Raw genomic sequence first — 12,120 nt, 5'->3', positions numbered from 1 at the left:
AGAACGTGTGTTCTGGAATACTTACTACCTTTTTAAAATGTTTATTCCACAGGCAACCCACTGAAGGTCGATCCCGTGATGGTGGTTTACGTCTTGGCGAGATGGAGCGGGATTGTTTGATAGGTTACGGAGCCAGCATGTTGCTCTTGGAGAGACTGATGATTTCGAGTGATGCCTTTGAAGTGGATGTTTGTGGGCAGTGTGGCCTGCTAGGGTACTCTGGCTGGTAAGTGGACTCACTGTAATGCTTTCTGTAAATTCTGGTCTAACCTCCACACTTTGTGGATGTAACATGTTTTACATGGGTTCATATTTTTAAAAAAAACTCCTTGACCTCGAGTGCATAAAGCAAAGTGGCACAGAGTAAACATGCCTAACAGAACCTTGCCCTTGCTTATAGTGCTAAAGTGTTGACAGACCAGTGACCAGGGATCCCATGACTAGAGAAAGAAATAATTAACAACGCAAGTCCAAGTTACAAGTTACTCCAATATTTATGTTGGGGAAGATGAGGAGCATAAGGAAAAACTTTGTGGAGCAGAAGTTCAGACAGGTGTAGGTAAATGCATGTGAAATCCAGAGGAAACACAAGGCCTACTCTGTGCATCCTATTGTGGATGGTAATTTTTAATGGGCATTGTCCTACTGGCTTTTTTGTGGTAAGTATCTTTGAGAGTCCTGCTTTTCTAGTGTGTGCTCTGTGTGTAACAAGCGAGGCCTTTTCCAGGTCTCTGAAAACCACTGCAATGTAAATAACAGTTGAAGGAAGTTGAAAGGAAGGGCATGGCATAAGTCAGCTGTGGAAAGCAGTGTCTTAAAAAAACATCATGTCCAGATGTAGCTCAATTATTTTTTTTAATAAGACCTTGGCTTTCAGAGTTGTCCTTGAAGATTTTCAGAGACCACAAGAAGTGAGGGTGCCTTGAAGAAGATGAGGAATTTGAACTGCAGAAATAGTATTACGTTATTTTTAAGGTGTGGTTAATGTATTTTGTATTTTGACATTTGTAACCAAGTTCAGTGACTCTTTTTAAACAGTTGCAAAAGAAACTACTCTCACAGACAGACCCAGATGTTCTTGCAATTTGATTGTGTGAAAAGCTGTCTGATGTGTGAGAGTAATCAGAAAGAGGTGGCTCCTGCTAAATGAAATGCTGTGTCCACCAGTAGCTGAAGCAAGTGGCCCTGTAACAAGCATCAAAGACCAAGTCATTAAGAGGAACTTCTAAACTGGCCTTTTCAGTGATTCTGGCATTAATTGTGGCAATAAACTTTTTAGAAACATACTGTTTGGTGGCCAGCACTAAAGGCACTTGTCTTAAGGAAGAAGAGCTGTTCCTCCAAGACAAGGACTCGCCACTGGGGGTGTTTTTTTCTGCAAGACAGTAACACCACATCAGTGTTAGGGACTCAACTTGCACTTTCACAGGGATAGGGGACTGTTGTGGCAGTGACAGACTTTGTTCCTGTAAAAACTACAGTAGGAACTTAATGTGATGTATCAGTTTTATGCAAATTTTCTAGCTTTGCTGTTGAACAGCTGCTCAGAGGCTTAACTCCACTAAATGCAATGAGCAAATTCTTTTGGTCCTTTTTCAATTATTAAATGAGAAGTTACTCCAATCCCTAGAATCTGAGAATTTTGAAGAAAAATGTTATTTCTGGTCCAGATTCAGCCTTGGCACAGTTACCTTTTCTTGCCCAGTTTAGTATCAATTCTAGTGCCAAATGGTCTTTTGAATACCTCAGTTTCTGTGACCCGTTTGACAGAGCTTTGTGCTTCCCACACCTTAACCTTTCTGGGTTTGATCCCCATCAAAGCACAAAGCAGCCCAGAATGGTGTAGCTTTGAGCCTGGGTGCAGTGAGTAGTCTCTGCTCCTCAGTCACTAGCAGCTGTAATCAGATGTAATAAGACATCTGATTCTGCTCATAGCAGAAACATTGTGTCCCATCAGGCCCCAAGAAAGACATTTATGTTGAGAGCAATTGTTGGCTATGTTGTCATCAGAAAATGGCTTCTGTTTAGGTCACTTCCTCCCACCATAAAAATATACCTATCCCATACTTTTGGACCAAGGGAGTAGTTTTAAATCTGCAGTTGAGGTCTATTCTGTTTTAAAGGGATGCTGCTGGGAACATTTCCCCTATGTAACAGTGCTACAGGAGAAGCCTGTTCCATGGAAACAGTCTGTTGCCTTCTTAGTGCCAGATTCAGACAAAGCCAAATCAATTAGAGGGAATAAGTAAAGCTTCGGTCCTCATAATGATCTGCAGAAATGTGACTAAGGCTTCTACACCATCAGTGGAAGCTTTCTGAGTTTCAAGTAAATAAATAGCCCAAGCATGGAGCATGTGGAGGTCAAGGCAGCCAGTTTTCTTCAAAAATAACCTGCTCTTTGATGTGCTCTTTAAGTATGACTGTAAAAGAGAAGTAGCAGAGTCTGAAAAAGTAACTGGAAGACTAATGCTGTGTCTCATAACCAAGAACCTTATCAACACTAATCAACTTTACTGGGCTGGTCCCCACTGACTTCCATTTACTCTGGATCAAATTCACTGGTAACAGAAAGAAGTGACTAAGCATTGGACTTTATTGCAGATGTTGATTCTTAGCCTCATCCTGCACCACAGAAGCATGTAGGAATTTTGCTAACTATTTCTCAGTTCAGTCTTCATACTTTTAGGACTTTATGCCAGAAATATAAATTTGAAACAGAAGCAGAAAAAGAGTTTTGTTAAACCATTAGGGAAGTGCTGAGTCACTCCGTGTTCCCAAAGGCCTGGCTTTCTCAACTCTCCAAAACAAGAAGGTGGAATATATAGGAGAACAAGGAAATTATTAGGTTGGAAATTGGTATTTATAAGAAAGATTTTTAATTTCCTTTGTATGTATACAGAGTATGAGAGTAAATAATGTAAGCAGCTGCTGCCACCACTGAATTTGAGTCCTGTACTGGAAAGATGGTTAACTAACCAGCCTATCTATTCCTTACATGGTGAAGGTTATAACTATATGACAAAGAATCCCTTTCCCCCAGAGTATCAAGATCATTATTTCAAAAGAGTATGTGTTAAAGCAGTTCTTCTGGTTTTTTGTCTTGACTGAAGCTTTGGCTATTCACACAGAGAGATATAAGACAAGAGATGCCTCTTTTCTGAAATACGAACTGATATGAGACATTATAAGATGAAATTCCGTAACAGGAAAAAACCTACGTCTGAGCCTCCTTATTTCCTGCATCGTTATTGTGATGTATATATAAAAAGAAAGAAACTGGACCACCAACCATGCTTTCAAAAATACTTAGCTTTGTTCACACAGTGCTGAATTTGTGTTGGCAGTTACGTGATCAGTGAAGAGGAAGAAGTCAGTCCTGTCTTCTACTACTGTCTTCTCCAAGAAAAGGGCAGGTTTAACATTAGGCTCCTGTAGACTTCAGTCAGATTACTTAAGGGCTTAAAGTTATGACTTGCTTAAATGCTAACATGTGTGTCAAGCACTCAGCTCCTTCTAGGAGCCCAGTGTTTAAACCAGGTGGACAAAGAAGCCAGTGGATAGTGGCAACTACTTTTTTCTACAGAGCTTTATTTATACACCACCTCTGACTTTCTTTTTGTTTGTTTTCCTAGGTGCCACTACTGCAAATCATCATGTCACGTATCTTCTCTGCGCATACCTTATGCCTGTAAACTCTTATTCCAAGAACTGCAGTCGATGAACATCATACCCAGGCTAAAACTGGCTAAATACAATGAATGAGCAAGATTGAAGAGATGGAAAGAAGTACTTACAGAAATTGAAATCCAGCATATATAACTGGAAGCTTTTTTGTTGACTAGGAATAACTCTAAAACCTGAGTGGGTAGAAAGGAGGTGCAAGACAGTGTAAGAAATCTTTCTTGCATAGTTTACTTGTTTTTAAGTTGACAGGAGAGACTCTGTCAGTAGAATACAGCAGTTCTAAAGCCTTGTTTAGTCTGAGTGAACAGGATCTGTGGGAAGTGTGGAATGAGGCCACGATCCAGCAAAGCACTTGCATCACTTCAGACAACCCTATGCTCGGTTTTGAAAAGTGCTTTGCTGGAATAGGGCTTGAGCTGAGCTAAATGCACATCTTATTCACAGAGGTTAAAAATGTTTTCCATACTGTATAATATGAAAGACTAATAAATGTTTTAAATAATACTGCCTGAGTGTGTGCTGATGGTTGACTGAGGATGGAAAAGCCTTCTTAAAATATCTAAACCATTTTCCTATTCCTGAACCATTTTATTAAAGCATTAACATTTTATTCAGTGGTGTCAGGCTTACAGAAATGAAACTACTTTCTCCAGAACTTGAAATCAGGCGTTTTGAGTGGGATTTCAATACACAGGTGCATGTGTGTGCGAGCTATCATGCGGTCAGCCTTTCTTGCAGCTAAACTTACAGTGTCCGTGAAGTTGAAGAAAGGTAAGTGCATATGCACCAAGTGCATGATACAGCTGACAGATACCCATTCAGTTCCCACTGAGTATTGTAGATTTAATAATACACTGGCCCAAAGCCCTGAAAAAATAGGCTGCAAACACAAGAGACTGATCTGTGTTGTTCAGAACTTTTTAAAACAGGGGAATAGCTTCAATTGGTTTTTTACAAACAAAAGAACTGTGGAGAACTGCAGATCCTCCACTGACAGTGAAGTAGGTTTAAATGACCTGAAAGGACTTAGAAAGGGAACAGCTGAATTTCTTCATGAGTTCTAAGGCCTGAAAGTATAATAGTGGATGAACCAAGAGTCACTTGGTACCCTAAACTCACTGAGCCCTTACTCAACGAAGCAGATGGTTAACTTTTCTAACAAATGAGTAGTCCCACTGAAGTCAAGCTGGACTATGTGCATGTGCAGGTGCTTCAGAGAGAGGCAGCACTCTAGATCAGTGGGGATACAGAATGCTGCCTATGATCTGGGAGTCCTGAGATGCTCTTTGGCTCCTCAGATGGCTGAATCGCGCATGCCGATCGTTTGCTGCTCTTTCCTTAGCTGCTTAAGCACAGATGAGTGCCAGCCTGAGCAGGATTGCTTTTTAAGCTTCCACCAGAACGCTAAACTTGTAGTTTTGTGTCTAGGCTCACAAAGTCTTGAATGGACAGATTTTACTTTTTTTTCCCACAATTGGACTGCTGACAACACAGATGTCAGCACATTTGGATCAGAAAAGCTCTTGAAGCACCTCAACCAGGAGCTGAACATCTCAGGGTTATTTACAGAGAGTTATAAGGGAGTGATGTACTGCCTCAAACTGGAGGACAAGGTTAACCAAAAGCCCCAACCAAATGAAAAACCTCTGCTTTGCTCCCTGAGACTGCCAATCTGAGGCTCGGGTGCACCAGCAGAGGGAGTGAGCCTCAAAGGCTACAGCCAACTGGTGGGGGAAGGTTTGACCTGGCTCAAGGAAACTACACTGAGGATAAGGTGTTCTTGCTAGCTAGTCCTCTTTTAAGTCGTTTCCTAGGTTTGATGGTCAGATGTTAAAGATTTAAGCTATGTGTCCAACTACACCTGCAGAAATTTAAGCAGACATAGCAGAGATAAAGAGGAGCAAAGGAGTGTGCTCATGAGTTGTTCCGTTGAGAGAACGTATCAGTGTGCAACCCTGAGGGGTAACATTGCTGCTAGTTTACCTCAAGCTGATAAAAGTGTTGGGATGAAAGGTTTTGTGAGGGTGAAGAAAATAGGATGGCTGAAGATTGGGAAGAAAGGGGCAACCTTGGCAATGATGGATCCAGCAGAACAAAGAAACTGGACAGGTCTGGCAGTGAGGGTCACCCACTATCAGCTCTTCTGGTGACACCTACATCAGTTCCATTTATGCATCGTTACCCATGCATATACCAGAGGCTTATTTGAGTGCAGATTGGAGTTGAAACTCTGATTTTTTTACTTTTTGCCTCTGTTTAAGAGGCTGCGTATGTTCCATCATAATAGACACCTACAAGTACTCTCATGGCAATGGAGTAAGCATTACAAAACCAGCAGTAGAAACAGAACAAACAACTACAAATTCCTGGAACAAGGCCTGTCAAAGTAGCAATTTGAGGAAGAAATCCTACAGCCAGGAAAAACGACAACGCGTGGACTGATGAGGTAAAATACATTCTCAGAACCCCAGAGCTGTGACAGTACTTTCCTCTAGCGAGCCTCATCTTTGCAGCCCTTTGAATTATCTTCCTAGCCAACTTCCCCTCCCCCCTGCTTTTTATACAGTGAATGCCTTCACAAAGAGGTCCCATGTCAGCTAATGGCTGCACTGCTGTAAATAGACTTGCCATGACTCTGCCTCATTTCTGAAAGCAACACGAAATTCTGAACAAAACTTGACAAAATCTAAAGGCTTAAGCATACGGAACTAGAAAACTGCCATAAAGTTTTCATTCTGTTGCAACTTCTTTCTCTCTTGCTATTCAGTGTCCAGGAGAGGCTTTCTAGAAGTGCTGTTCAACACGAAGGTCACTGGTGTTGTTAGTTAAGCTGAAATGCAGAAAAAGTCCACTTTCTGAGGTAAGCTAGAGGTGTGTGCTGCTGTTGGAAGGGATACCTAACTCCACATGGTATGTTTTAAGTTGTTGTTGACTTTACAGATAAAGGATTAAATGCTATTAAAAGGTAGGAGCATTTATCAGCCTAGAATTCAGTAATTATTTCACTGCAAAACAAAGGCACGAATTAAAAGCTACCCCTTCAAATGCCATACATGTCCAGCTGTGCTGTTCAGTTGTGACAAACAGAATCAAACTGGGGATGGGCTGCAGGATGCTATGGGGCAGAGCAAGGCACGGGTTTTTTCGCCCAGTTCTGGAACTGTGGAGAAAGCAGATCACACTTGTTCAGAGTTCAGAAAAACAGCCTCACTTCAAATGTTTTACATAACCCTTACAAGCTTTTTACTCTTATTATTATTTTTTTCTCTTTAAGGTAAATGTTTCCAAACATAGGAACTAGAAAACCCAACTATCAAGAAAAATGAAACCAGATTGGTAAATTCTGGCATTCCAAGAGGATATAATATGAAATGTAGGTATCCTGAAATGTAATAATACTAAGATGTGGAAAGTAAAGGGCTCCCAGAAAGATCAGTTGGTTTTCTTTGCAATGCACATCTCTCGCTAAGAGTTTTGCCTACAAAGAAGCTTCAAAAAGGGCTTTTAATTCTTTGGACTCCCTAGTTACTTCTGGCCTAAACAGGGAGGAAAAGCAGTGACAAACATAAGCCTATGATGACTTTTCCCAGGTTTACTGATGGGAAATAGAAAAATACCTATGGTTTATAGCAAAACAGGAGTACATTATAGTTAAAAGCTTAAAAAGCCTGAAGAATATTTCATTGGTTAGTGATGACAAATGGCAAACTATGGGACACTGCTGTGCATCTGAAGATGCGTTTGCAAGCTCTGCTCAGAACACAGCTGTAAAGCCTGACAATAAGAATAACTGGCATCACACAGCTGTAAAACCAGAGGGGCTGAAAGTGTGTCTGTGCTTTCTCTGTCTCAAAGCCCTTGAGGGCCACGATGGCCCCAGTGCAGGGCTGCACAAGCTCTGAAACCACCTGCCTGGATCCCAGCCCTCCCACAGTGGCCTAGAGGAGCAGCGTGGGGAGTGCAGGATCTCCTCAGCCACATCCCAGCACAAGCATCTCTGGGCCGTGGCACGGAGCTGGCTCAGCACTGCTGAGAGGTCTCCCCTCCAGTTGCAGCTGAGGATTGCTTTTCAGCCGCTGCAGCGTCAGCGCGGACACGGGGCACTTGGTGAATTCCCTCCTCCAAAGAGGACATGACTTGCCCAGGGCAAAAGAAAGACCATGCCAGAAGTGGGATCAGGACTCCGCAATCCCCAGGTGCCAGACACGTGCTTGCCTTAAAACTGTGCACTTCATCAAACCGTAAAATCCAGCCAGATGGTGACTCTTTGCTATTATCTAGACCAGTGCTGGGAGGCTTAACGTGTGCACAGCACGGTTGAGATCTGGATTGCAGTTTCTGTGACTAAGGCTCAGAAGCCCAGGAAACAGTTTCATCTTTTAGATCTAGGTGCCACTATAAACTTGAGCATGTTTGAACCCAAGCTCTGACTTTGGTCTAGCCTCATGAAATGTTTCCATCTCAGCCTGGACCCACCAGCTTCAATGAGGTTTTTTTTTTCTTTGGGAAGGGGTAGAGAGATGCAGGAATATGGGCTGGCTACTTTGTCAGCCTTACTGTGCCTTGTGTACTTGGCCCTGGTCTGACTCTCTTCCTCCAGGTAGTGAAGACTGCATGAATTGGCCAGTGGATCAGTTTTGCCTCTCAGCAATCACTGAAGAACTTGCTAGATGGACTCAGGAGACAAACAAGCTCTGCCTTCTGTATGAACATATGTCCCAGAACACCAGAACTTTCAGTTAATAAAGAGCAAATAAAAAGATTTTTTGCAGTTGGAATTTTTTAAAAGTGGTTTATATGTCTTTAGTCCTGTCTCAAAGTCACCAGCAAAGATTTCTGTTGCATACCCTGCAAATGGATTTGGGCCCTTAGTCCTTCCAAAAAAATACTCCCTAGCTTATGAGCAGACCATTGCTCTTTGCATCCAACTGCTGGTGGAAGAAAACCCCACCACCACAACAACAAAACAACAAACCAAACAACTATATATTTATCCTAATTACAGTTACCACTTTACTTGTGTTTTTACTGAGGTAGGTGCCTCTGAGGTGGTTCCAACAAACACGTATTTTTTCCAATAGCTTCATCATGCATGTCTTTGTCCCCTCCTTCCAGCCAGTATATAAACAGCATGTGAGTTCCAAATCAAAAGCAATTCCCTGCTGCTAACTTCAGTGGAGCCTTTGTCTTTTGTTAGCGTGAGTTTTGGGGAGCTACTTGACCCATGCATATGCTTTACCATTCCAGACAGTGCATGGCAGTTATTGTCCACTCAGACTTAACAACAAAATATTGTGAACAGAAAAGTAACTCAAAAACTAAGAAAATGAATCAGTGTGCTAAACAGCAGAGTCCTAATTTCTTGCTAAAATTAGGTTCTAATGATGGAAATGGTTTTCTCTTGAACTCCTAGGGATGAACTGGAAACTTAAACTCTGCATTCAGGTCTCACCCTGCCAGTCAGAGGCAGGCACTGAAGGTAATTCTCAGTGTTCCAGGCAGATCAAAAGAAACTCATTATCAGTCAGTCATCTAAAAGGATATGACAGCTTCACATCCAGTTGTTCAGCAGCTTAGATGCAGTCTGGAATGGATCTTTTTCTGTGTCTGTTGTCTGTAATAGCTTTTAGGGCTGGCTCTTCTTCCAACACACAGTACAAATCCTCTGGTAACTAGTACCAGCCACACTCAACAAAAGCCAGCTAAATCTGGTGTAAGCTCAGAAATCGATGACTGCTTGCCCTTTTCTCGTACTCAAGTCAGTAGGAGTCTCCCTAGGGCTGTGTGTTCTGGGCAGCAGCCCTGGGGGCAGGGGTTCTTCTAGACTCTTGTGGACACCAATACTACCCAGGAGAGTGAATTCCCTCCCTCCATGCAGGCTGAAGCTGACCAGTGTGAACAAAACGTTTTCACTGGTCCCTTTTGGCAACACTGGCACTGCACTTCTCTGTGAATCTCAGCACTGCAGCTGAGCAAAACTCCTTTCACAAGCATCAACAAGAGAAGACCATTTAAGTCCAACCTATGCTCATCTTCAACAAAACTTGGCTTCAGACTTGTCTACAGGGACAGCAAATCATCTGAAACTCATGTTACTTTTCTTTTAACTGAAAAGAAGGTACCCCGTGCCTGGTGCACGTGCCAGCCATCATTTACATGCCTCAGCTCTTCTGCTCATTTTCTCCCAGGTACCTGCATATGTGCCTGCCCCAGCCACTTTCTCTTGGTGCTTGTGTCAATTAAAGCCTTTTGAAGGCATCAGTGCACATGTTTACCTAGGCAGCCTTTTGGTGTTCCTCTTCCCCTTTGTGCATCTGTCAGCACCACGCTCCCCAGGCACAGATGCAGAGCTGAGTCCAGAAGTCATCTGTCAGCTTACTCTGTATCCCGTCCTTCACCTATACGTAGAGCTTCCTCAGGGGTGTTAATGTATGTAAAATAAAGTTTACATTTCCTGTTCTGATAATAAAGATGAATAAGCGGGAAAGGGAAGCCAATACAGAAACAATTCCTTCTCTGTTTCTTCAATTGGTTTTGCCCAGTAGGTGAAGATAGCAGAAACAGAAGAACAGAGCTGGGAAGGAGGGTGGACAAAAGTGTGGGTTCATTCTGAGAAGAGGAGGCTGCTGCCTCAGGTAAGTCAGAAACCACTCGCAGGGTGCAGCCACTGCTGCAATAATGAAGTGTCACTGTGTGTTTGGCTGCTGCCAGCAATCTTACAGTCTGCAGAGAGAGACATCAGATCCAAAAAGATCCCTTGAATCACTGAACTCTGATCCCTGGTATTGCAGACAACCATTTTACATGGCTCCTTTCATTAGCCCTTTACACTCACTCCCAAAACTAGTGCAGGTTCTTGTCCCTGATAGCCCCTTGGAAAACTTCTGTAGAACTTCAGCCTCAGGTACTCCAGCTAAATTAATAGTAAACCTTTTATAATTTTTTGTTCCTATGCCAATGGGTTTCTTCTGCTGAAAATAAATAAATAAATAAATAAATAAATAAATCTCTTCTTGGTGTTTACCCTCAAAATATTTATGTTAGAGTCTAGTACTGATGTTTGGAGTCCAGTGCCAGCATAAGGAGCTTTTTATGGCAAGCAAAGTTTGTGTGTGTCACGGACCCTTGGTCCACGACCACGTGGCTGCAGCCTATTGGCACAATCAACTGCAGAGGAGAAGACAGTTGTGGAAATGTGTTTTTGAAAGAGCTCAAATTATCTGATACAAACCGTCGTACTTCCACTCTGCCTGTGCTTTGCTAGACCACCTAAAGAAACTCATTATCAATCACCTAAAAGGATATGACAGCATCACATCCAGTTGTTTGACAGGTGGATACAGTCTGAAATGTGTCTTCTGTTCTGCACACGAGCACAGGTTTGTAGCCTTTCTTGAAAAAAAGTGTTCCATTCACAATAGCAATAGAATTCCTGTGCACTAAAAATACATCTGCTGATGCAATGTAGGATTATATTGTTTATTTTATGGCTTGTAAATGTTCTGTGTAGGCAAGAACCTGTAGTGAATACTCACAACTGTGTATATTTTTGCATCCTTGCTGAGACTTGCCCTTTGCTCTCTATCAATTGAACCCCCACAGCCTACATATTAAAAAAAAAAGGCTAGTGACTTGCAGTGCTTCCATCTGGAAGCGGCCAGCCTGCAGCACAGGGGGAGATGCTCCACACTTTCAGAAGATGAATTACTTTATTAAGTGTCACGTGGGATACCCAGGAGCATGAGATGCTTTTTTAAAAATGTAAGCAAAACCCAAACAAGTAACACTGGCCGAGCCCTGGGGGTACCCCGGGGTGATCTGACATACTGAGGGGGGATTAGGTAACAGGAGGATGACAGCATTGACAGGTTCCACAGGAACGTGGGGACGGGAACTAATTTGGAAAGGTGGGGAGTGTGCAAAATGCAACAAGTACTTCTAATCTAAGAGAAACACTGATGATGATGATCCTACCCCGTGCATCATCACCTACAGAGCATGTACATGCTGGCATCATGTCATGCATCGTGCCCCCCCGGGGCTCCGGCCGGTGCTGCCTGGGGCAGAGCCCGCCCGGGCAGCCAGGGAAGGGAGGAGCGGGGCTTCCCCAGGGAGAAAGCCTGGCGCTCGGGAAAAAGCACAGCCCGTGTTCGGGGCTGGAACTGGGTTTTGGTGGGACGGGGGTGTAGGGGCAGTGCCAACAGCCCTCCCGGGCCTCACTCTCGCCTCGCCAGGCCCATCCTTGAGGCGGGCAGAGCGGGCGGGCCGGTCCTTCCCCGTGCCCCGACCTCAAGCGTTTTGCAGTTGCCTCCTGCCGCAGGCTCGGTTTTTGCACTGCCTCCCCCCGCTATGATTTTTACCGGCCTCCTCTTCAGGCCCACTGGGCTCCCCGCGGCAGCAGCTCGGCCTGGGGGGCAGGACGGGACCGGCCCGGCC

At 43.5% G+C, this 12,120-nt stretch overlaps 2 protein-coding genes across 2 annotated transcripts in view; both read left to right on the top strand.

The window, feature by feature from the left end:
• The window catches only part of POLR3B (polymerase (RNA) III (DNA directed) polypeptide B), a 75,114-nt gene extending 71,088 nt beyond the window's left edge, over positions 1 to 4,026 (top strand). The window contains exons 26-27 of the mRNA XM_010005788.1: positions 53 to 226; positions 3,633 to 4,026. Coding sequence (XP_010004090.1) covers positions 53 to 226; positions 3,633 to 3,762 — 304 coding nt within the window. The 3' untranslated portion in view covers positions 3,763 to 4,026. The remainder of the gene's footprint in view (positions 1 to 52; positions 227 to 3,632) is intronic.
• Positions 4,027 to 4,400: 374 nt separating this feature from the next.
• RFX4 (regulatory factor X, 4 (influences HLA class II expression)) overlaps positions 4,401 to 12,120 on the top strand; it is a 103,178-nt gene continuing 95,458 nt past the window's right edge. The window contains exon 1 of the mRNA XM_010005854.1: positions 4,401 to 4,455. Within this exon, the coding sequence (XP_010004156.1) occupies positions 4,401 to 4,455 (55 nt within the window). The remainder of the gene's footprint in view (positions 4,456 to 12,120) is intronic.

The sequence above is a fragment of the Chaetura pelagica genome, unplaced genomic scaffold, assembly GCF_000747805.2.
Source record: "Chaetura pelagica isolate M959 unplaced genomic scaffold, ChaPel_1.0 scaffold79, whole genome shotgun sequence".
NCBI classification, from domain to species: Eukaryota; Metazoa; Chordata; class Aves; order Apodiformes; family Apodidae; genus Chaetura; species Chaetura pelagica.
This window is presented reverse-complemented; position numbering and strand designations above follow the sequence as displayed.